General features: G+C 39.3%; 1 protein-coding gene across 2 annotated transcripts in view; it reads right to left on the bottom strand.

Moving 5' to 3' along the window:
- The window catches only part of RPGRIP1L (RPGRIP1-like), a 118,196-nt gene that overhangs the window by 26,600 nt on the left and 65,520 nt on the right, over positions 1–26,076 (bottom strand). The window contains exons 16-21 of one of the 2 annotated variants that reach the window (XM_006897094.1): positions 23,075–23,453; positions 18,018–18,208; positions 17,629–17,712; positions 13,402–13,509; positions 12,659–12,818; positions 11,344–11,417 (exon numbers count right to left, since the gene is read on the bottom strand). In XM_006897094.1, coding sequence (XP_006897156.1) covers positions 11,344–11,417; positions 12,659–12,818; positions 13,402–13,509; positions 17,629–17,712; positions 18,018–18,208; positions 23,075–23,453 — 996 coding nt within the window. The remainder of the gene's footprint in view (positions 1–11,343; positions 11,418–12,658; positions 12,819–13,401; positions 13,510–17,628; positions 17,713–18,017; positions 18,209–23,074; positions 23,454–26,076) is intronic. The other variant, XM_006897095.1, reaches the window with a different exon arrangement.

Raw genomic sequence — 26,076 nt, 5'->3', positions numbered from 1 at the left:
CCCGTCCTCTCCCTCCTCTAGCAGGTTTGCTATTTCCTCATCAGAGGGAGAGAAGTCATTGTCCCCATCCTCCCCTGCGTTCTCATTGTTGTCATCCTCCTCCAACTCTGCCTCCAGCAGCTGGTCAGTGTCAAGCTCATCTAGGTCATCAGTGTCATTGTCATCTTCATCATCATCTTCTTCCTCCTGCTCTTCCTCTTCCTGGTCCTCCTCTTCATCCTCATCCTCCGCCAGACGCTGCCTGCCCACTTCATACAGTCTACACACCGTATCCATGTTCCCCAGGGCATCCATGCTGCCTTGGTTCTCAATGACAGCAAGATAGCAGTCTTTGGTGTCTGTGCATAAGTCAAAGATGTTTCGTTTCACATCAATGGTGGCTATAGGTTTATAGTCAGTTGCATTAAAAGTTCGGAAGGATGACCCAAAAGGGCTTTTCATCCTCTCTTCCATTAAATCATCTTCATCATCTGCCTGCAACACAGCTCCGTACATCACCGTCCCCGTGTGGTTGAACACTACTCGGCATTGATCCAGAGCAGGGACCGTGTGTAAAAGATGGAAAGTACGAAGGTCCCAAATCTCAGTATTAATGATGACTTCCAGACCATTTGGATGGAAAACACCACTGATGTTCATGTTGAACTTGTCAAACTTGTGGATGGCCTGTGCAGAGTGGACATCCCAGAGGACGCCATCATTTAAGACAAGATCATCTGTAGGATTAAAGGTGGCACAGTTCCTCTTGTAGTTGTTGGCCGAGGTAACTTTTAACACCCAGCCAAGGGTGAGAAGTACTGCTTTCCCCTGATGTTGCAGAATCAAATTTTAGCAGTATACCTGAATTACCTGAAAGTTCTGATAAACCTCATTCTGAGTTCTACCCTTAGTATGTTTAATTTGTGTGCTCTGGTGGCGTAGCCATTAGTTAACCAAAAGGATCACCAGATGCTCTGTGGGAGGGAGAAAGGTGGGCAGTGTCCTCCTGTAATGAAAACTGGCACGTCGTCCAACTGATGGTAACACTTCCAAGAATTTTAATCTGCTGTTTAGTTACTATTGAGTGTTTTAGTATATGGTATGGATTTAGTATATGGCAAGGATTCTGAGGCTCCGTCTGACATACTTTGGACATGTTGTGAGGAGAGACCGGTCCTTGGAGAGGGACATCATGCTTGGGAGGGTGGAGGGACGGTGCAGGAGTGGAAGGCCCTCTATGAGGTGGATTGATTCAGTAACTGGGATAATTGGGATGGGAGTGTCAGAGACAGTGCGATTGGCACAGGACAGAGCAGAGTTTAGGGCTGTTGTACATAGGGTCGCTATGAGTCGCAGGCGACTCGACGGCACATAACAACAACAACAACAACATGGATTGAAAAGCATGTCCTATCAAAACAGTGCAAGTTCTACACCCTGTCCATACACACAATGTGTTATAATTGTATTTGGGAATGGATTATCTTTGTTCTATCATTGAGACAAGATTTAGCATAGGGTATATCTTGGGTCCGCTCTTTGGAGATATACTCAAGTGAGTGAACAGAGATTAAAATGGATGTCAAGGCACTTGGGCATCTCCAAGACGAGTAGCTTGAATTTGGATTTCTAGCTTCCTAGACTTTTCCAGCCCCACTCCGCCCTCCTCTCTCTCTCTCCCAGCTTCCCTTTCTTGGCCTTTTCCTCTCACTGCTGAAGCCTGGACTGCTCAGTGGCCTCCACCAGCAGAAGGAGCGCTGGTCTTGGGTCCACAGCATGCAGGGCAAGTTGAGCTGGCCCACTGGAGCACTCGCCTGGGGAGAGGGATCCCCCTCTGGCGCTACAGTGCCTATGTGGTTCCTGCTTACAGCGAGACAGTAGGACAGAACCGGGGTTAATGTTGGTTGGCCCAGAGGGCTCGGAAGAGATAGAATATATGGTGCATAGCAAAGTGCTTCTACAAAGTCTAGTTCTTTGTTCAGGTTTTTGGACCTCAATTATCGCCTGATTAAAAGCAATCTATGCTTATCATGAAACAAACAAACAAAAAAAATCTAACAACGTAAGTGATAAATATATTTAAAAAGCCCCCTTTACCTGGGCGAGTGTTTGTAAAACAATGAAAGAATCTTTTCTTTTACTTTTCCATAATTTTTGGACTCATGTGCTTATAACTTGTTAGTCAAATTTGTGTCTTCTAGGTTGCAACACCCCCATGATACATCTTGAAGGATATGTACATGTACAGCCAAGCACAATCAATAAGAGTGCATCTGAATTCCAAAATCAATCTCCATAATAGTCTATGTGTTTCCTACTGCCAAAGGGGCCCTTTAGAGTAGTGAGAGAAGATCTTCACCCTGAAACCCACAGCGTCCCTTTTCAGCAGGAAGTAGCTAAGAGAATACGCCGTCCCCTTTTCCTTATGACTCAGGGTGAAGTCTCTTTCAGGGAGGAGTGATAGGGAATGGCAAAGGATACACTGACAAAGAAGATTAATCAGAACTGGCTTTGACAGGCACTGTGGCATTTGGACAAGAACAAACTGGGAGGAGGGTAGAGAGAATAGTGTAACAATGAATTAGTGGAAGCCCAAAATCTCTGTAAATGTTTATGAAAATTAATAAAATATAATTATAGAGAAAAAAAAAATAAAAAGCCCCCTTTTTGCCCTTATGAGAGGTTGGCAACTTTGTTCTGTAAAGAGCCTGTAAGTATTCTATGGTAGTGACAGAAAGTTTCTGTAACAAAAAGCGGTGACAGGATAAAATGGAATTTTACACATTGTTATGTATGAAAGGGTTATTTTACTTAGAATTGCTTCTAAAAAAACTAGAAAACTCCTGAATATCAAAATGAACTTATATAAACAAATCTGGTATAGCTATACAATGGACTACGTATAGGTTATATGTGTGTTAGGAAAAAATACACAGCACTCTGATGGCATATGCTGGGCTGCTAAGTGAAAGGCTGGTAGTTCAAATCCATTAGTTGCCTGTAGCGAAGCTCCTCCCTAATGATTTATGGCCTCAGAAACTAATAGAGGATTGCATGAGTTGAAGCGGAATCGATAGCATTGCTTTATTGTTTTGTTAAGTGCCATCAAGTCGTAGACAACTCATAGCGACCCTGTGAATGAAAGACCTGAACACTTGTATAACTTTCATCATTTCTCCAAGTTCACAGAGTTTCTGGAGGCAAGCTGTTTCGGAAGTGCATGCCATTCCTGCTCCAAGCTTGTTTTAATTGGGAAGCTCCACCAAACACTGTCCACCATGGGGGACCATTACTGCATTTGACACATCGGTATCACATTTGTCACAGTGTTTAGCATCACAGCAACCACGAGTTACCTCTGTACAGCAAATGGACAGACTAGTGCTAAACCATTATGGTATATTAGTAAGAGATAATTACGCTACAACAGATAAAGATAGCTTTAAAAGCAATTATGTTTTTTTTAGAATGACTGGATTTTTATTTTCAATTATTTATTCATTGCAAATACCTTTTTTAAAAGACACAAATGATAACTTTACACATAGATCTCACCTGATGGGCTGTATCGGAATCAGATTGACTAATTCTCATATAAACAAGCCTGGGGGCTGTCCTTTGAAATTACAATGTGTTCTATGCAGGCTGGTCTAAAATCAGTCAGAGGTCAGTTGTACAGACATGCCCACCTAGGGGACGTCCGACAGCAAAACAACCAGCCTTTCCTCCTTAGGACATTGCAAGCATCACTTCTACAGCATGTCTACCCTCTGCTGGTGTGGGAAGCAATGCTCATAATGAGATTCTGGAGCTATATGCTTCTGGCCAGTTTATGCCAGGAAATTGGGAGGACAGCTGTCTGGCCAACGGATTGGAAGAGGTCCATATTTGTTCCCATTCCCAAGTAAGGTGATACAACTGACTGTAAAAACTATTCAATCTGAGAAAATCATTCGAGAAGCTTGACTCTATGAAGAAGACTGTGGCATCAGGATTGGAGGGAGACTCATCAATAACCTGTGTTATGTAGATGACGCATCCTTGCTTGCTTAGATTTTTTTTTAATGGAAATAATCCAGAAAGCATCAAAAGAAGATGGAAGGAAGGGGTAAAAGCAATTATTTTAAGAGAGTACTGAAATATTTCCGATTCTATAGAAAATATATTTCAAAATCTGTATTTGGCTTAAGTTACACTGTGTGTTACATGTTTCTTTGCAGCCTTCGGTGGATCTTTTGATCTCTTCCTGCCTGGTCGCCTACAGGGAGGTGCACTGCTAACTCAAACGTGGCACCTTTCTGGTGATTCGACTCCACCAGTAGCTCTGAGGGAGAAAGATGGGTCAGCTCCTCTCATATCACGCACAGTCTTAAGGCCACTAGAGGGTCAGCTATAAGTAGGTTCTGACCTGCCTGGAAGGTTTGATAAGGGAAACAGTAACCCCAGGAAGGTGGTACACCAGTCCTTACAATAATCAACCATACAAGATCCAAGGGCAGCATTTGAGAAAGGATAGAGCTCGGGAGGCAGACAGAGCTCAGAGCATCAGAGCATAGACGGTTGTGTGAAAGTGGAAGTCACAGGGAGGAATGGAGAGAGAGAGAACTGCATCGATGTCAGACCATAAAGTAGGAACGAATGACTGACTGGATATGCTTGGCTGTTCACCTCAAAGTTGGCAGTTTGAGCCGACCAGCCCCTCTACAAAGATAGTAAGGCAGTGAGTGTCTAGACAGACTCACAGCTTTGGAAACCCCACTGGGCGTTTCTACTCACAGGGCTGCTCCGGGTCACAGTCAGCTTGATGGCAATGCGTGGTTGCGTCCACCAGGAACAAGCTGGAAGGCTTATCTTTAGCTATTGATAAGCAATCTTATTTGTTTCTAAAGTGCCTGAATAATTTTTAATAAGTGCATCCTAAAAGCCACGTATTGCCCTGTGTATTTTTCTTCCCAAAGCTTTTAAAAATACAGTTTGCGGAACGTCATTTTTGAAATGACTTGGGAGTATCAGCTTTTATTATTCAAGAGCACCTGGTTTTCCAGGTGGAATTACAATTTATTCCAATTGACTATGGCAGCTTTTACAAAACTGCTATTAGTAGCAAAGGGAAAAAAGGAATATGTAAATACGCCCTGCACAAGGGTACTTTTCCGGCCTGTGATTCCCACTGTAACCTGTGGGCACACTTTAAGAGCTCTGTGCACGCATGGGTACCAATGTTGTTGTGAAAATGGAAATCTGAGTTATATACATGATAAAATTAGAAATTGGAGAAAAGGAAGGATGCTAACTCTTTTCCATTAAATGCTGATACAGGTGCAAATTCTTCATTTGATGTCTAGTTTGAGAATCTGAAACAAGGCTTTCAATCAAAGCATTATACAGAAAATTGATACTGTTAACTTTTGAATATTCAAATTAATAAAATATTCATGGAGAGATGTCCAAAGTTTTACATTTATCAGACTCTCCCTTCTCTGCACCTCCGCCCTCCCTTTATCCATAATTATCATGCCTAGAAGCTTTTTAGTGAAAACAGCACCCATCAGGCTGACGGAATCTGACAGGCCAGCAAGGCCCAATTACACTGGCACTCTATGGCACTTTGATGTCCTGGAAACAGAAAAGAGATAGGGGCAAATTGGGTAGCACATTATGTTAATGACTTGATTTAATCCAGCCACTAAACTTTATGTAGCCTGTTAAAAAAGATGCTAACACTAATTACGCCACTTTGGAAAGGAAAGGATGGGAAATGCATTTCATATCGACAAAGTGAAGCTCATAAATGTTGTAAATGAAATGAAACAAAATGAAGTAATTTATGATTAATTATACATCACAGACATGAAGAAAAGAGAAAGAATCGAGTAATATGTTTAAGTCTTGGGAAATCTGTTAGATTCCTTTTAAGGATCAAGATTACAAAGAAATACTGGGAGCTGTCAGATTCTGCAGCATGGGAAAAGAAAAGAGAGTCATCTTCAAGTGCACACACAGCGTCTTAGAGGATTCAAATTCACAAGGTAATTAGCACAAATGATATTTATCTACAACATTACTCTTAGTCCCAGTTACTCAACCTAATAGGTACAATTTAAAATACTCTATAAAAATGGTGATAACTACAGAATAAGGTTAACTAATTACTTTCTAACTAGTCTCTTTGCCCCTAATCTGTCCATTGTATTACTGACCAAGTAATATTTAAAATACAATTGTAGAGTGTAAACTCCATAAAAACAGGAGCTGTGCTTCACTGGGTTATCTCCACGTCCAGAATGAGGCCTGGACCATCGTCAGTGCTTGCAGGAGAGCTGTTGAATACATGAGTGATTCCCGTTGGTGTTGACAGCTACCATCAAGTCAACGCTAATGACCCTACGTGCAAGAGACTAAATCCCGGCCTGGAAGCACCTTCCTCAGAAGCTCCACGGGGCTCAAGCCCACTTTTGTCATCGCTGTGCCAGCTAATTTTACCGAGGCTCTTCCTTTATTTCTCAGACCTTTTCCTTTTCTCAGCATAATTTCCTTTTCCAAGCATTAGTCACTCCTGATAATAGGCTGCAAATATGTGAGATGCAGTCTCACCATCCTCACTGCCAGGACTACACAGTTGCACTTCTTTCAAGACTGACCTGTCGGTACGGGATAGCCAATACTGTCAACACAACTTAAAGGCATCAACCATCCTGACGCCTTTCCCTTTTGCTAACCGACTTTCACATGCATACGGAGCAACTGAAGAGACCACAGTTTGGGTCTCGCGCCACTTAGTCTTTAAATGGATACCTTTGGGTGAGCTCTGGTGGCCTAGTGGCAAGAAGCTGCACTGCAATCTCAGAGGTACGCAGTTCAAATCCACCAGATGCTCTGCTGGTGAAGGAGAGACAGTCTCCTCCTGTACCAGTCAGATCTGATTTGATGGTATGTGTACACACACACACATATAATAATAATAATAATAATAATAAATTTAAGAAATGGACATCTTTGCTCTTTAGCAGTTTGGAGAGGGCCTTGACACCAGATTTCCCCCCAATGCAATGCATCTTTTGATTTCTTGACTGCTATTATCATGGGTTTTCATTGTGAATTAAAATAAAATTATTGATACTTCAGTCTTTTCTCCATTTATCATCATTAGTTACACTGGGTTAGCTGGATTATGCTCCCTTTAGAAAGAGCTTCCTGACTGCTCACTGAACCTGAGTACAGATGTCTAACTCCTGAGAAGGTCTACAGAGGCCTCCATGATGGAGAACATGATTCCCTTGCCAGGCTGATCTTCTTGGGCTCCTCAACGACTCCCAATTCCCAAACCACGTGCCACAATCTCTTCAGCTCTCCTGGTTTGTGTTTCTTTGGTGAGCCATGTCTACTACTGAGCCCTCTGTCCCTCCTATTTCTTTACCACTGAGTCAAATTTAACTGATTCTTGGATGTCATCTTTTTTTTTTAATGTCTTTTTTCAAAATATGTTTTCTCAAAGGATAAAATTTGATTAAATAGAAAAGTTTTATTTGATTGAATAGAAAAGTTTTATTTTCTAATTCTTTTATTTTAATTGAGATTTGAATTATCGAGAACTTGGATTTCCATTCATTCATTGTTGCACATTTTCCTTCCTACCCACCCCAGTTTTTCTCTTTGAAAAAAGAAAAAAAAATCACAATTTCCTGCCCCTCCTCCCCCCAGTCCACTGTTTTATGCAGCTCTTATTCTGGCCTGTTGTCATGTAAATAATAGTTAAACATCCCAGGCACAAAAGGACAAATACTGCATAATGCCACTGTTATAAAACAGGACTGACATGGGGTTGGGGGGAGAAGCTAAGAAAAAAGGGGAAAAATAATGCACACTGCATTGAAACAGAAGAGGGAAAGACCTGTTTAAAAGGGATGTATGTGTGGGATGTTATCTTTGATGTGGGCTGAGCACTTCCATGGCACCCTGTGCATTCTATTCTCCAAGGGCTCATGCTGACCATCCAACACTGTAGACTGTGACTTCCTTCAGGGGAGGGATTGCTGCTTTTGTCTGCCTCATAAATAATAAAAAAATACTGGGGATCTCAGATTGAGTAATAAAGTGCCAAAAAGGACATGACTGGAACAACTGTCAAAATATTAAAGAGGCTTATAGATTAAATTGCATTGTATTATTATATTATTATATAACATTGTATTATATAATGTATATTATATATGCAATATTCAGGAGTAAAGGGGCATGATTTCTACAGCTTTTCATAAAACTAGTGCATATAAAGAGTGTGTATGAAAAGAACTCTGTCTCAAAAGACAAATTCCACTGGGGAAATCTGCTGTCAGTGATCTCTTCAAAGTGCTAAAGAGCAATGATGTCAGTCTGGCGACTAAGATGTACCTGATTCAGGCCATGGTCTTTGAAATTACTTGCTATGCATCAGAGAACTGGACAGTGACTAGAGATGACCAAAGAGGAATTGATGCTTTTGAGTTGTGGAGCTAGAGAGAATATTGAACATACCATGGATTACCAAGCAAACAAACAGGTCTGTCTTGGAGAGGGTGAAACCAGGCTGCTCCTTGGAGGCAAGGATTTTGAAGCTCCATCTCAGATACTTTGGGCACGTGGCCAGGAGGGGCCAGTCCTTGGAGAAGAACATGTTTGGGAGGGTAGAGGGACCGCCCGGGAGAGGTATCCCTTGGATGAGATGGACTGACTCAGTGACTGGAGTTGTGGAGGTAGGTGTCTTGAAACAGTGAGACTCGCTCAGGACAGGGCACAGTTCAGAGCTGTTGTACATCAAGTCGCTATGTGTTGCAGGTGACTTGATGAAAAATAACAACAACATCTGTATGTATATATACAGAAAATAAAAATGCTATAACAAATATAAGAAAAATGTTAGTAATTGGTGAATTTGATACAGGAATTATTTTTTCAATTTTTGTAACCTTTAAGAAAAAAAAAAGGTTTTGTGATTTTTATTAAGGTTTGCTAAGTAGCATAGAAGAAAAACTGGCACCAGAATATGCTAGTATCTTCTGAGTTCTGTTGTCATCCTTAGAGATTATACAATTTTGATTCTATATACAATTTAATAAAACTAAAGTTTATCTATTAACATACTTTTCAGTACCTCCTACTAAAAGTAGGATTTCCAGACACACAGGAGAGCTGACCAATGGCTACTGAAGCATGCTTAGAAGAGTTGCTTGCTTTAACTGGTGTTCACACATTTGAAACAGTATCTGAAACCTTTATAGGAAATCATATTTTGGAATGTTGAAGAAGGATGTATGTGGGGTAGCAGAACAATAGAATTCTAGCACAAGCCAAAGGGGAGGAAAAGTGCCTAACGGAAGTTAGAGAGGGAATGGTACATAAGGGGGCACACACACACAGGTACATGAGGGGACACACACACACACACACACACACACACACGCTGATAGAGAGAATGAACACAAGAAGATATGCAATCCTGAATACAGGGTTCTAGGTCACTAATTCTAGGCTGCTGTAAACCATGGCTATGATTCTAGTATTTAGGATTGAGATACCTTTGTATCCTTTTTCCAAATCTCTTTTTCAAACTTAAGCCATTTTGGGCAGGAGGGATTTTAGAATCAAATTTTCTTTAAAACCCTGCAACACCTGAGGGCAATGGAGGGAGATGGGTCCTTCACTCTTCCCCCACCACCCTGTTAGGTGCTCGCAAGTTCACCATGACTCAGGGGATCCTATGAACAACAGACTGGAACTGTGGCACATCCTGCACCAGCCTCATAACCTCTGATCTGCGTGGGCCCACGGTGACGGTCACTGTGTTAACCATCTCACTGAGGGGCTGCACCGACTTTAACTGCACAGTGTTCTTTAAGGGTCAGACATACCCTACATGAAATTTGCCAAATCATTCCGAATTTCTCCTTCTTCTGAATTTCCTCAGAGTGGCATATCTGTGAGCAAGTCATTTCATCTCTCTTTGTCTGGAGAAGCAGAAAGATGGGCCGGAAAATTTCCAAGAACTTTTTAGCTTAGTTATACAACTCTTCTTTTACATTAATAGAACTTTTGGTTTTTCATGAGTATGAATCTTCCCAATTAATAGGTTCCTTAAGGTCAGATAAGATCACTTCCGTACATGGAGTGATCACAAACTAGAGGCAGGCAGTGCCCTGGGAATCACTGCAGTCTCACTAATTCTGTTTCTAAGTTGAATAGATAAATATATTCATAAGTATCTGTCTTCATTGTTTCTAAGATTATTAACTCAGTAGCTTACTGATTGAACTTTGCATTCAAGTGGCTAAATCACATATACTTATCCATAAAGACTAAAGCAGGCCCAGCCTGGTACTATTAAACTGTATGAAAGGAACATATGAATCAAACATGCAGACTTCTGTGGTTGTGAGCCAACCAGTCATTCCAATGACTGTACAGGGCGGAGCTGACTGTGCTGGGGGTTTCCTAGCCTAGAATCTTTACGGGAGCAGAGCCCCGAGTCTTTTTCCTCATGGAGTGTCTAATGGGTTTTGTTCACAGCTGAGTACTTCACTACTTGAATAGAATGGAAAGCTGTAATTAAATCTTTAAGCAAACAGGCAAAAGTCTACTTAATTTATCAGTTTTTCTTTTCTATGTATGATCACGGGTAATTTATAAATTTTTCAGAGTGGAGATTCTATAGATAATGTTGTCAAGTTAGTTGATGCTGTTATAATTAACAGTGACATAGTAACAGTACTTGGGAAAGATGAAGTGTTTTTACTTATTAATCACAGAAACAACAGAAATGTCCTTTCTATGGTTTTCTTTTGTATAGAGTGTAAGCTCATAATGTGGGAGACTTTAAAAGTTAAAAGAGGTATTGCAATTCTTAACAATAAAGTAGAAATGATTTAAAAAAATTACACTTCAGTATGGCTAATTTCAGGAAAACGAACGGAGGTAAACAGAAAAAAATAAGGCCTTTTCACTTATGTGTACTTTATAAAGGCTTAATTTTGGGCACAGAAAATAACTCACTTTAACAGCTAATCAGTAGACATATTAGGTATGACCAGCTTGTGAGTCAAAACATCATCGCATCCTGGTCCCCAAAAGAAGCCAATTTTAGCAAATAACTGCTAATGCTACTGATGTTACATGCTTTAGTAAAAAATAATAGTTACCTACATGGTCCATTATATAATGCATCTATAAATATTTGTTCTTAATGTAGATCTTGGCTAAGACTTTGATAAGACAATGACAGTTCTCCAGAAATATTTTCACCTTAAGATTTTCATGTGTGAGGACTGATAAACCATGACATGAAGGACAGTTTTACTTTACAACATTTCTGGTTGGGATCAAGTTACTGACCTGTTTAATATTCTTTGAGACAGAGCTTGTAATAACACAGTCGTCACTGTCAGTAGGCGATCTATCTTCTTCATCTGTTAAAAAATATAAAGGCAACATTTACCAAAATGAAACAATTACACTTGGCACCTTGTTAAATAGAGAAAAACAAGCATACATCATAGGTTAACCTTAAAAGAACAGAATAATTATGTCGAGACCACTTTACATCAGCAGAGACATTTGTATCATATTTTAGGAAAGAGATAAAAGAGATTGAAAATTCCTAGATTACTTTTGGCAGAAATAAAAATATATATTGTTATTGTCTGAGATTACACAAGAAGATCCCTCCCTAATCAATGATATTGTTAAGAATGTTATTCTTTGTATTTAAGAGTCTCATAATTTCTATACCTCTATTGTCGTGAAACTGACAGACAATAAGCTGCATACCCTTTTTAATTTTCTACTAGTTTATTTATAAAATTCAAATACATTGTTTTTAAGAACAAATTCCTTCAATTTCCCTCACCCCGCTCCCATCAAACTGTACAACCCTATGATTAATCCGCCGCTCCCCTGCACATCCACATCTCTCTGCTCTCTCCCACCCCTCTTGGATCCTTATACTCATTCTACAATAATGGTTTTATACAATATTTATCCTTATGGGACTGAGTTCACTCAGCATAATGCTCTCCAGTCCCTCCCAAATTAAGTAATAATTTACAAAATCATTGATCCTGCAAAGCTGTACCCACTTTAAAAGTGTAAAATCTGATGTTCGAATGTCCTTACAACCTGTGAGACTGTTGCAGTTAACACTCTGGGTACATGCATCACATCCAAAGCCTCTTCATTGTACTTCTTTCCTGTCCCTCCTTGACTTGACCTTGGGACCTCTTCCTCCCCTGGCAAACACTTTCCTGCATTTAGTCACTATAGATTTTAACTACTTGATTTTTATATGAGTGGAATCATACTTTTCCCCCGTGGGTTTGAATTCTTAGTTTTAATTTTCAACAAGTCAAAACCTCTAAAATAATCCAGACAATAATACTAAGCAAAAAGGGACTATAAAGCCCTTTAAAATATAAATCAGAAACATGGTCAAAAGTCAAACTTACATTCTTCAGAGCTTCAGGTTGAACATAAGAATTAATGTAAAAATTTCACCTGACCTTAGCTAACTAGACTGAACTTTATATCCTGTCATTTCTGTTAAGAAACTGGTATCATGAGATAGTTACTATTAAAAGAAAATGTTCTATGAGGCAAATAACAAAGACTAGACAAAGTGTTAATAACATTAACTGGAAAAAATGAAATTCACCTCTTGGCTCCAATTCCTCACTTATTTCTGTTTCATCTTCAGAAGAAGGTACGCTTTGCTCTTCAAGCTGACCTTCAGATAATAAAGATACATCTTCATTTTCTTGTTGTATTTTCTCAATGTCCTTTTTAATTTTATCTGTATTGCTTTCTTGTGAAACCTGAAGGAAGGTACAATAACATTTATTATTGCTTAGATGATACTCATAGCATTCTTGCTTAAGTACTTAAATAACAAAAGATATAAACTGAAGAACATATATGACCTATTCATCAACAAACGATACAAATAAGCATATGATAACTGAAAATCTTATTACCAGCCAAGAATAAAATGTGAATTAATCTCAAATAGAATTTTACATAAGACTTTCATTTACATATCTAATCACTTTTCAATGTCAGTATTATTGTAGCTGTTCAAACTTTTCTATTTTTTCTTCATCTTTTTTTGGTCTGTTTTTTAGATCATTTTAATGAAAGTTTACAAAGACGTTGGATTTCCCTTCATTCATTGTTGCAATTTTCTCCCTGCCTGTCCCTCCCTCCCAGTTCGCTCTTCTCTTTGAAAAGTAAAAAAAAAATTCTTTCTAAACCTTTGCTATTTTTAATCTCTCTACTATAAGGAAGTGATATACAAAAGTAGAATTGAGGTTATGATTTCCTGAACTATGTCAATAATCATAAGCTAGAGTCTTTAAGAAGAAAATGACAACTTTCCAAATAATGAATGCAAATACATACCTCTGGAACATTTGAATATTCTATGTTAGTTGGCGTGATTGTTTCTATTTCTGGTGTCTGCTTCACTTCTGGTAAAATTTCCTTCTTCTCGTCAGGAGTAGAAGTCTCCTTTACATTAATGTGAAAGCAGGCATTTATGACATTTTGTATTTGTCAAGATAATCTTAAGACTTTTACATATTGCTTTTATATACTATTGAGTTTGGACTGCCCCATCCAGAACAGTCAACCCAGGTGCAGAGACTGACCACCTGTCTCCAATGGAGCACCTGGTGGATTCAAACCACATGCCTTTGAGATGGCAGCACAGCTCCTTACCCACTAAGCCACCAGAGCTCCCTGTATATTAGTGCACACAGAAACACTGGTAGCAAATAAGAGTTACTCATATTACACAATTTAGAATATTATAGGAAAATAGTTGACATTTCCCATTTCTGTAGATGCAATTTAAGACCAGCAAGTGTAGTTCTTTGAAACACTGTTAATAATAACCAAAAAAGGCAGCAAAACATATATTCAACAATTGCATGTAGTTAAATAAAAGTCCAATGTAGTTGTGAACATAATGTAGATTTGTATTTACTAACAATAGAGTTGCATGAAAAAGCTAATTATATAATACATATAGTGCATTCTTCTTTGCTAAATTATGTATCTTTGCATATGGAAAATATGACATCATATTCACCAAAACCGGGAATTACAGATTAGGGAAATTTAGATTCTAAAATTTTTATAATAATTATGCACTACTTATGCAATTTTAAACATATGCCAGAATAGGTACATTCTTGCTACAATTAATATTCTCTTTTCTGTATCAAATATCAATTTATGTTGTTGTTAGGTGCTTGCTGTCCAATCAAGTACCATCTGTAGAGAGACTATGAACAACAGAGCTGAACCGTGTCCTATTCTGCACCATCCTCACATTTCCTGACACATTAGAGTCCACTGCGACAGTCACTGTGTCAACCTACTAGGTTGAGGGTCTTCCACTCCACTCCACTCCACTCCACTCCACTCTACTCCACTCCACTCCACTCCACTGTCTACCTTCTACCTTCCTGAGCGTCATGGTCCTCCCCAAGGAACAGCCCCTCCTACCAAGAGGCCTGATGTATGTGCGGTGAAGCCTCATCATCTTTGCATTCAAAGAGCACTCAGGCTGCACCCTCTCTAAGACATATTTACTTATTCTTTTGGCAGACCATGGGATGTTCAGTGCTATTTTCCAATACCACAGCTCAAAGGCATCAATTCTTCTTCTGTCATCCTTATTTATGGTCCAGCTTTCAGATGCATAGCAAGTGATCGGAAAGATCATGGTCTGAATCAGACATGCCTTAGCCCTCACATCACTCCTCAATAATTTGGAGAGGTACCTAGCTGCAGACTTTCCCAGTGCAATAGGTCTCCTGATACCCTGACTGCTAGTACCAAGGGTGTTAACTGTGGATCCAAGGACGATGAAGTTGTTGACAGTTTGCATCTTTTCTTTTTCAATAAGCTAGGCCAGGGGCAGACAGTGGGTGAGACCATTGAATACCCATGAGCAAGTCCAAAGTGAGACTGAAGAAAATGAAAATAAGTCCATAAGAACCAAGATATGTTCTTTAATCTATTCCATCTGAATTTCAAGATCATCTTAAGGATAGATTTGAAGCACAGAACACCAGTGATTGAAGACCAGACAAGTATCTGGTCCTTGATATCATCTATGAAGAAAACAAAAGGCCATTACAAAGACAGAGGAGAAAGAAAGGACTGAAATGGACATCAGAAGAGACTAAAAATTGCAGTATTGAGAAACCAAAGCAAAAGGAAAGCATGCCAAAGTAATAGAGCTGAATAGAAGATTTCAAAGGGCAGCTCAGGAAGACACAGCAAAATATTATAATGGAATGTGCATAGAGCTGGAATTGAAGAGTAAAAAGGGAAGAACTTGCTCTGCATTTCTCAAGCTGAGGGAACAGAAAAAGAAATTTAAGGCTTGAGTTGCAATATTAATAGATACTATGGGCAATATATTGAATGACCCAGAAAGCATCAAAAAGAAGATGAAGGAAATATACAGATTCACTGTACCAAAAAGAACTGACTGACATGGAAAAATTTCAGGATGGACCATAAAAGCAGGAGCCATTGGTAATGAAGGAAGAGGCTGAAGCGGCATTGAAGGCACTATAAAAAAAATAAGGCCCCAGCAATCAATGGGATACCAATTGACTTGTTTCAATTAATAGATGCAGCCCTGGATGTGCTCACTAGTCTGTGCCAGGAAAGGACGGCTGTCTGACCAACGGATTCAAAGAGATCCATGTTGGTTCCCATTCCCGAGAAAGGAGATCCAACAGAATGTGGAAACTATCAAACAGTGTCATTAGTAGTATCACATGTAAGCAAAATACTGCTGAAGATCATTAAAAACTAGCTAGAATAGTACATAGATATGGAAGTGTCAGAAGTACAAGCGGGATTTAGAAAGAGGCTATGGCACTAGGGATATCATTGCTGATGTCAGAAGGATCCTGGCTAAGGTAAGGAATACCAGAAGAATGTCTATTTATGCCTTATTGACAACACAAAGACATTTGACTGTGTGGATCATAACAAGTTATGGCTAACATTGAGAAGAATGGGAATCCTGGAGCACTTAATTGTGCTCATGCGAAACCCAAGGCTATTGTGGGAACAGAGCAAGGCAACACAACACTGCATGGTTTAAAATTAGGTAGGGAGTGCATGAGGGTTCTCTCCTCATATCTATTCAATCTGTATGCTCAGCAAATGATTTGAGGAGCTGGACTCTATGAAGAGGAATGTGGCATCAGAATCAGAGGGAGACTTATTAATAATCTGCATTATTATGTAGATGACATAACCTTGCTTCCTGAAAGTGAGGAGGACTTGAAGCATTTGTTGCAGAAGCTCAAAGAATACAGCCTCTGATATGGATTGCATTTCAATGTCAAGAAAATAAAGATTCTTACCACTGGACTGATAACATTGTGATAGATGAAGAAAAGATTGGAAGACCAATTTATACTCAATTATTTTTCCACAATTCATAAAGTTTATTTTTTAAATATATTTTACTATTTTTCTATTTCAAAAGTAAACATGCTCAAAATAGAAAATGTAAAAAAGAAAACAAAAAACAATAATCTATATTTTTACTAACCAGTAATATAAGTAATGAATTTATTAGATTTTTATTTCTATATTATTAACTTTTAATACAAATAAAATGTTTTTTTTTGATTCATAGTAGTACCTATGTTGTTGTTGTTTGCCTTCGAGTCGAGCATGACACATAGTGACCCTATGAACAAAAGGCCTGAAGCCCCTCTACAACTATTGACATTTCTCAGAGTTCGCAGAATTTCCAAAGGCATGCTATATGCCTGTGTTATGTGGATGCCACTCCTGCTTCCAAAGTAGTACCTATATTAATACCAAATATTCTATTGCATTAAAAAAATTGACATTAACATAAACATTTTTTCCTGATAAGAATTCCTGAGAAAATTTTAAATGACAAAGTTTTCATTGAGTGGATATTTTAATGAATAATTTTTCTACTGATGACATTTACTTAGTTCACAAATTTTAGTTATATGACTAATGCTGTAGCATATATGTAACATGTGTGTATAATATACATCTATCTCTATCTCCTTTCTATAGTAACCATCACTAACACAGTAATCAGTGTATAAAAATAGCACCTCTATGACTTTGACCGTGAGCAAGTCCAGGAGAATGAGAAGAATGGGAAATCAAGAGAAGAGGAAGCCAGTATTCCACTGTTCAATGCTACTGGGAGACTATGCTGAGCCGTGAGAAAGGACGATCGGATGGAGCAGAAGCGTCCTTAGAGTGATTTTAAGGATGATAAAAGATTGTCAAAGTGGCATTAAGAATGAAACAAGGTAAGAAAAGGGAGACAGGATTTAAATAACTTTTTTGAGGACTGTTCTTTTTTTTAACAAGCGATGACTGGGGCAGTAGCTGGGGAGGGAAGTGAGATCAAGGGAGCATTTAGATCAAAGCAGCAAATTACAAAGTTAATGCTTTAAAGGAAAAAGAAATACTTTGTTCACTCCTTTCCATTTAAATCAGATAGAATATGTTACAGTTATTCTTTTACTTATACTTATTGAATTTTAAATCTTTTTATATAAAAAAAAGCCAGTCAGTAATTTGAGTTTTACTACTTACTGAACTCTGACGAGGCAAGTTATCCACAAAGGACACCTTTTTGTCTCCAGGTGTTAAACGCTGTCGTGGTTTTGGTGTTGGAGCCTAAGATAAACCAACAGGTGAAACCTAGTACAGTGAACATAGAATATTCAGTATGAGTTTATCCATTTTTAGGGAGCTCTGGTGGTCTAGTTGGTAAGGAGTTGCATTGCCTTCCCAAAGGCAGGTGGTTCAAATCGACCAGCTGCTCCACAGGAGGATGGGCAATCTCCTCCCCTGCAGGTCAGAGTCTCGTAAACCCACTGAAAGGTCGGCTATGATGTGATTTTGACCTTAGGGCACATGGCAACAATTTTAAGGGATTATTGCCTAAATTTTATAGAAAATGTAAAGTTACTCTCACTTACCACAGTGGATGAACTAACAGAGGATGGTGGAGGGAGTCTTTGAACAACTTCTGACTTTTCATTTTGAATTAAACTTCCCAAGTCTTCAGTTATTACCGATTCACTGGGTGGAAGGTAAGTAAATTTCCATTTTAAGACAACATGGATGGTGCCTGCAGGATGCTTGTTATGATCTGCTAACTCAAATATTCCTGTCAGATTACAAAAATAATCTTAATTAGGCAAAGTAGTGCTACCGTAAAATTAGAGGAACAAAGAGTACTGCTCCTGTTAAAATAAAGTTAGTTTTTAGGCATAGCTCAAAAAAAACCCCAAACCCCTCAAATAGAGAATAAAGTAAAGCTAAAAGAGTTTCTCAAGGAGATTGCTTTTAAAAAAAATAAAGCCTGAAGTTAATTCTAATTCAAAAGTGAAAAAATTAATTGATAAATATTTTGTGGAGTAGAGGGTCTGTTGTTCAAAATGGCTTACCTAGGCCATCACCCTTGACTTTGCCTCATGGCTGGACAGAAACATGTAAATAGGGTTTGCATTCCATCAGGTTTAAATCAAGCAGGTTCAGTAGCAGGTAGCTGGGTATATCAATGCCAGAAAGGAAAAAGCAGCAGAGAATGCAGGGTGTGTATCCTTTGGGGCCAGAGATTCCTGCGCCACCCAGCCTGGGGCCTACAGGAGAGTAGCAGAAGCTGCAGCAGACAACCAGACACCAAATGTGGGACAGGACTGACCTGGAAGTGTTGCCCATAGAGCCAGAGTTGGGAGCCTTTGCCCAAACTTGCTGGAGGACTGGATAGTGGTGGGGTAAGATGCCTTCATTTTCAGGACTAAAAGAGATTTTTAACACTAGCCTAAAAGCTACAAGGCTGAAGGGACTGGGGGCATACTTCAGAAGCTATCCTGATTAAGGAATTGTATCCTGTTGCCAACCTCAGTTGTGATCTGTTAACTTCCCTACCAAACCTCATGATGGTGAGTATGACTCTTTGAGTTCTATGCAGCTATTGTAACAGATTTTTAACTCAGTGGTGCAGAAAGATAGAATTAGCAGAGACAGGTGAGAGACATGTGTGACCTCATTGGAATTGGTATTGTATGGTGGACATTGTTGATGGGGACAGTTCCCCCCCCCCGCTGGCGTTAGTAGAGATCATATATGGCTGCCTTCACTCTCCCCCCTTTTTTTATTTTTAGAAATTATATTTTCAATTATTCACTGTTGTTTTTTTATTTTTTTAAATTTTATTTTATTAATTTTAGTGAACATTTACAGAGATTTTGGATTTCCATTTATTCATTGTTGCATTGAAATCTTTGCTTTTTTTAAATTTTATTTTATGTGTGTGTGTGTGTGTGTGTGTGTGTACCGTCAAATCAGATCTGACTGGTACAGGAGGAGATTGTTCCTCCTTCTCCAGCAGAGCATCTGGTGGATTTGAACCACACACCTCTGGGATTGTAGTACACCTTCTTGCCACTAGGCCATCAGAGCTCGCCCGATTATTCACTGTTTTGATATTTAAATCTCTGAAATGAAATTGAGCGATTGTTCAGAAATCTTAGCCTCCCATCAAAATAACAAGAATTGTGACTTGAATATTTTTGTAAGTGGATTGTCTTTAAAGAAAAATATTTAAAAAGAATTGCAAGTAATTTATATATTTGAATTGGTCCTTGTATTTCTGAATAACTCTATTATAATAAGTGCATTTTACTAGGATTGGTTAAATTATTCCAAGGTAATTGTAACGGGAATACAAAAAAAGTTTCCATAAAATAATCACCCCAAACAACAGTAATCACAACTATCACCAGATAAATTTATAATATTGAGTCATAAATTTTAATTATTGTACTAGCTTTTTAAGTATGAAAAATCCTTGACAGAAATCCCCCCCTCAATTTTTATTTCAACCATAACTCTTACTTAGAGATAGTGTTTTACACTCAAGTGTTAGATATTTTAAAGAAGTTAATTTTGAAAATTCCGGATTTTCAGCAGAACAAAAAGATAGATAGTTGGAATACAGAGAGATGATTAGCATTTATTATAGGCCCAAGAAGACTTTCTGAATGGCTTGGAAAATCTTTTCCACAAAAAGCAATGATAAAACTAGTGGTCAAAATCAACCATCTAAGTAATATGCAAATTGATTAAATGTGTACAAGTTGAGAACATTTATATAATGAAATCTCAACCTCAGTAAGAACAGCGGGAGGCTCTGGAGCTATTCCCGTCATCTTCTTTGTCTTCAGCTCCACGGTGTAGAAGTTTTATCAGGGTGAGGTATGAGGAAGGCTGTGAAGGTTTTTGGCCTCTTCTGGAAGAGGCCGACTTTATTAGAAAGGAAGGAAAGAAGAAAAGGCGAGTGAGAGGAAGGGAGGGAATGAATTAGGGAGGAAGAGAGGGAGGGAGAGAAAGAAAGAAGACGACTATGGGGAGTCAGAACCAACTCAAAGCTGACCCTCAAGCAGATTTTTTTTTAAATTTTATTTTATTATTTTTGTGTGAGTGTACCGTCAAATCAGATCTGACTGGTACAGGAGGAGATTGTCCCTCCTTCCCTGGCAGAGCATCTGGTGGATTCGAACCATGCACCTTTGGGATTGCAGTTGCAGTTCCCTGCCACTAGGCCACCAGAGCTCCCCAATCAAGCAGATTTTCAAAGGCTGGAAATCACAGGAGAGGAGACTGCCCACTGTTCTCTCTCAGGGTGGCTGGTGGATTTGAATTGCTGGAGAAACACCACCTTTGGGTTAGCAGTGCGCTCCCTCAATCTAGACCTTCCAAATCGCCTTGACTCTGGAGTACAGTATCAATAATTTCATACCTAGCGGTAAAAACAACAGCTATTTCAGTGGCAAAATAATCAGGGAAGGCCAATGTCACAGCCAGTTTGAGGTCTCAGTATTATTTTCAGAAAGCAAAGAAATGAGAAGAGCAGTTAAAAATTTAAAAGGAAGATTCCAGAAACACAGCAGAGGTCTTGTAAGAGGCTAATCTATTTATAACGGCTGGTAGGGGAGGATAGGTGTGTGCACAAAATGGTATTCCTACTCAGGAGGAATTAAAGACACCCACGAAAGTCATTCCTCCCTTGATGAATGTGGAACCTTATGACTGCAAAACTACACCGATCCAGGTTTAAAATGAAAACGGAAAACAAAAGTTATCCAATTTTTGAGAACAGTAAAAACACAAGAAATGCAAAGAAACAGGAGAGTGTAGTGTATACACAGAGAGAGAGAGAGAGAGAGAGACAGAGTCCAACACACACCCTAGTCGATAAAAACTCTCTGAGGAAGGCCCAGATGTTCAACTTCAGATGTTGACAATGATTTCAGAACAGCTATTCGTAGGTATGTTCACAGAACTAAAAGCAATTGGCTTGAGGAATTAAAGAAAAGGATGATGACAATGCTCATCAAATAGGAGACATAAAAAGAGAGCAATTATAAGAAGGAACGAAACAAATTATGGAGCTGAAAAGTATGCTTACTGAAATTTAAAAACATCATTAGTGATGAAGCAGTAAAATCCATATTATAAACACATTTGGTGGCCAGTGGTAAGGAGCTGTCAACCCAAACGCACACAGTTCAGGTCCACCAGTATGGACAGTCTCCTCCCATGCAAACTGAACCCATGCACCTCTGAAAACCCGCTGGTGGTGGTGGTGGTGGTGGTGTTATGTGCCATCAAGATGCCTGCAACTCATAGCAACTCTATGTGCAAAACCCCTAAACCCTGCTCTGTCCTGTGCCAATTGCACTGTCTCTGACACACCTACTCCCATTACCCCAGTCATTGAATCAATCCACCTCATAGAGGGTCTTCCTCTTCTGCGCGGTCCCTCCACTCTCCTGAGCATGACCTCCTTCTCCAAGGACTGGTTCCTCCTTGCAACATGTCCAGAGTCTGTCAGACCAAGCTTCAGAATCCTTGCCTCCAAGGAGCAGCCTGGAGGGTCAGCTATAAAGCTGCTTCTGACCCAACAGCACATAACAACAATAACAGGACAATCACAGAACAAAAGAACAGTTCTACTGGAGCAGAATCTCCCCGGTTTTTTTTTTTAATTTTTTTTATTTTTTATTAAGTTTTGTGTGTGTGTATCGTCAAATCAGGTCTGACTGGTACAGGAGGAGATTGCCCCTCCTTCCCCGCCAGAGCATCTGGTGGATTCGAACCGTGCACCTCTGGGATTGTAGTTGCAGCTTCTTGCCACTAGGCCACCAGAGCTCCACTGAATCTCCCTGTTTTAATGGCACTGAAAACAAAACAAACCAACCCCATCACAATAAAGAAAAAACTCCTTACTGCTGGGCTGGAACAGACTCAGAGCAACCCTGCCAGCAGCCAGCAGGTTTGTGGAGACTGCAAGCTGCACGGGAGGCCAGTGCTCATCTTTCTCTTGCTGAGCCACTGACTGAACCACCAGAGAGGCACTGCCTTTTTTTTTTTTTGGTTAAAATTCCATTTTAATTGTGATTTTAATGAACATTTACAGAGAAGTTAAGGTTTTCACTCATTCACTGCTGTACTTCTTACTCCCTCGCCCCTCCTTCCCGAGGCACTGCCATTAGGTGAGTGGTGCAACTCCATAAGGACTTTGCCACCGGAACTCCCTTAACGGGGTTAAGTCAGTATTAATTTTATGTAGTGTCATAAATTAAAATGTGTGTTGTAATTTCTAAAGTAACTGTAACTGAAAAAAAAAGTATCAGGTTCTAAGTTAAAAAACTGAGATTAGGAAGATGAGACAAAGATTTTTCACAATGCTGAGATATATAATTTAGACTTATTTTTTCATAATCAGATTCTTTTTTATATTATTTTTTTTTTTGTATGTGTACCATCTTAACGGATCTAACTGGTACAGGAGGAGATTGTCCCTTCTTCTCCATCAGAGCATCTGATGTATTTGAACTATGTGCCTTTGGGATTGCAGTACAGTTTCTTGTCACTAAGCCACCAGAGCCCCTCATAATCACAGATTTATAATTCAAACTTCTATTTTTTCAAAATCATAGAATTAAAAATACAGCTTATAGCTTACCTGAGATACACCTGTCATGCGCCAACGAAATGAGAGGCACACTGACTTTTCCTATGTAAATATTTTCCTGGGTATCACTATCATCAAACACATAAAAATTCAGAGACTCGGACTTAAGGTATCGGTCCAAGTCCATATTCATTGGGACTGGGAAGCACATCTGGTCATCAAAGTGTGGATCATTGCTACTGGGAATGATGGCTGTGTCATGGTCCGCAAAATCAAAAAACTTGTACACAACGTACGGGTGTGGCTGTAGGTGGCTTGCTCGGGACTTCAGCTGACTGCAGCACTTTATTGTAATATAAAGTTCATTTAAATTGCCATCTGTGAGATCTGTAGAGCGTAGCAGAGTAGTTTGGGGTGTTTTCTGACTTAACTGTAAAAAAAAAAATTAAGTTATAATATTCATACAGTTAAAAAAAAGTGTCAACCCCCTCCCAAAACAAAGTAATTTTCTAACTGTACAAAAGTTGTACACTTTTAGTTCATAGTGAATTTCTTAGTAACTATAATTTTTATTTAAAAGGATTTGACTCCTCATTTACAATTTTATCAAGAGCTAAAATCCTTTTAGTGAGTGCGACCATATTCTCTTCTTAAGGATCCTGCAAATTCAGTGGGGTCTATCCAGAGGTTAGTGTTTTTCCAATCCTGATGCTACAGTTTTCCTTCATATACTCCAACTTCTCAAATGATTGGCTCAGCATAAAGACTGATAATAGAGAGGACATAACCCAGACACACACCTTGTTCCCTTGTTCTGTTTGGACAACTGTTAAATGGTCTAGGTACAGGTTTCATATAAAGCACAAGTTGTCTGAGTTTCACATTCTTATTAATTTCAGACATAATTTGTTATCCATACAGTCAAATGTCTTTGCATAATCAATAAAACATAACATCTTTCCGGTATTCTTTGTTTTCAGCCAAGAGCTGAATGTCATCAGCAATGATTTGCCAAATTCTAGGGCCTCTTCTGATTCCAGATTGAATTTCTGGCAGCCTTTGTCTATGTTCTAGTCTACTCATTTTTGACTGGAAGGAAAACAAATAAAAATTTCAGCAAGATTTTACTTGTATATGATATTAATGACATTGCTCAATACATTCCACAAACTGTCGGATCACCTTTTTTTTGAGATAGGGAACACATATGGACTAAGTGAAGAAGAGTGTGACATCAGGATTGGAGGAAGACTCAAAAGCCTACATTATGCAGACAACATAACCTTGTTTGCAGAAACTGAAGAAGACTTGAAATATCTGCTGCAGAAAATCAAAGGCTACAGTCTTTGGTTACAAATATAGGTCAATCTCAACATCAAGAAAATAAACATCCTCACCAGAGTACCTATGGGCAACATAGATGGAGAAAAGACAGAAGCTGTCAGTGATTTTATTTTACTTGGATCTACAGATCCATCAGCACTCATGGTAAATTAAGTTGAGAAATCCAAAGATGTGTTAGATTGAGAAAAATATACTGTCAAGGATATCTCCAAAGTGCTAAAAGCAAGGATATCAGTTTAAAGACTACGGTGCACCTAATCCACCAAGCTATTGTGTTTTCAGTTGTGGGAGAAGAGTATTGAATACACCATGGACTGCTAGGAGAACAAACAGGTTCATCCTGGAGTAAGTAACAACAGGCTGCTCCTTGGAGGCAAGGATTCTGAAACTCCATCTAATATACTTTGGACATGTTGCAAGGAGGGACCCGTCCTTGGAGAGGGACAAAGGCGGCACCGTTTCTGTGAAGATTCCAGGCTTGGAAAGTCTGAGGCAGCTCTACTCGGGTATGGTGGCTCAGAACCAACTTGACAGCAGGGGTTCATTTTGGTTTAAGGACTTGGTACAAGGAGTGTTGGGAGTTCATTGGTTTAGGTACTGGACTGCTTATGAGAACGTCAGGAGTTTGAAACCATCTGTCCCATGAAGGGAGAAAAAATGAGGCTGTCTGATTCAGTGCAGATTTACAGCCTTGGAAATCCCGGGGGCAGTTATACCCTGTCCTTTGCGATGAGTCAAAATGAACGTTCCAGCAGTGAGTGAGGTCTAGAGGTTAGTTCAACCGATTCAAAGTGAGGGAAAATCCAGATACCATTAACGAGCAAGTACTAGCATCGACTTGTAACTGAAGAATTACTCTTTATCAAAGTCCCAAAGTATCCAAAGTCATGGGTAAACCTTAAAAACCCACTGTGTTTTAGCCATTTTGACTCATAGTAGCTCTTCATTTCGTTTCTGAGACTATAACTATTTACGGGAGGAGACGGCCCATCTTTCTCCTGCTGACCTGCTGGTGGATTAGAACTATTGACCTTTGTATCAGCAACACAGCACATCACCTTCTTGTTATTACTGTTAGGTGCCACTGAGTCATGTGTGAACAACAGATCTGAAACCTGCCCTCCCTGTGCAGTCCTCTCCGTTTCCGATCTGCTGGAGCCCAGTGTTACAGCCACTGTGTCAGTCCACCTCCCAAGCGTCTGCTTCTCTTTTGCTGACCCTCCCCCTTTTCCAGCATGACGTCTTTTCCAAGGACTGGCCCCTCCTTAGAACATGCCCGAAGTATGTGAGATGCAACGTCACCATCTTCACCTCTAAGGGGCGCTGTGGGTGCACTTTCTCCATGACAGACTTGTTCTCTAGGCTGAATATACTTTTCTCCAACATGACAATTCAAAGGCATCTATTCTTCTGTCGTCCTTATTCACTGTCCAACTTTCAGATGTATAGCAAGTAACTGAAAAGATCATAGTTTAAATTAGGTGCACCTTAGTCTTTAACAACATTGCTTCTAAGAACTTTGGAGAGGTTCCTAACAGCAGACTTTCCCAAGGCAACTCATCTTTTGATCTCTTTACTGTTGGGACCCAAGTGTGTTGATTGTGGAACCAAGGAAGAGAAAGTCACTGACAGCTCCAATCTTTTCTCAAGCATGATGAAGATTTTTTTTGTTTGTTTTCTTGATGTTGAGATGTCATCTACATTGAAGG

The sequence above is a fragment of the Elephantulus edwardii genome, unplaced genomic scaffold, assembly GCF_000299155.1.
Source record: "Elephantulus edwardii isolate Elephantulus edwardi_28Jun2011 unplaced genomic scaffold, EleEdw1.0 scaffold00201, whole genome shotgun sequence".
Classification (NCBI taxonomy): Eukaryota; Metazoa; Chordata; class Mammalia; order Macroscelidea; family Macroscelididae; genus Elephantulus; species Elephantulus edwardii.
The sequence above is the reverse complement of the archived record's forward strand: the minus strand, read 5'-3'. Positions and strand labels throughout refer to the sequence as shown.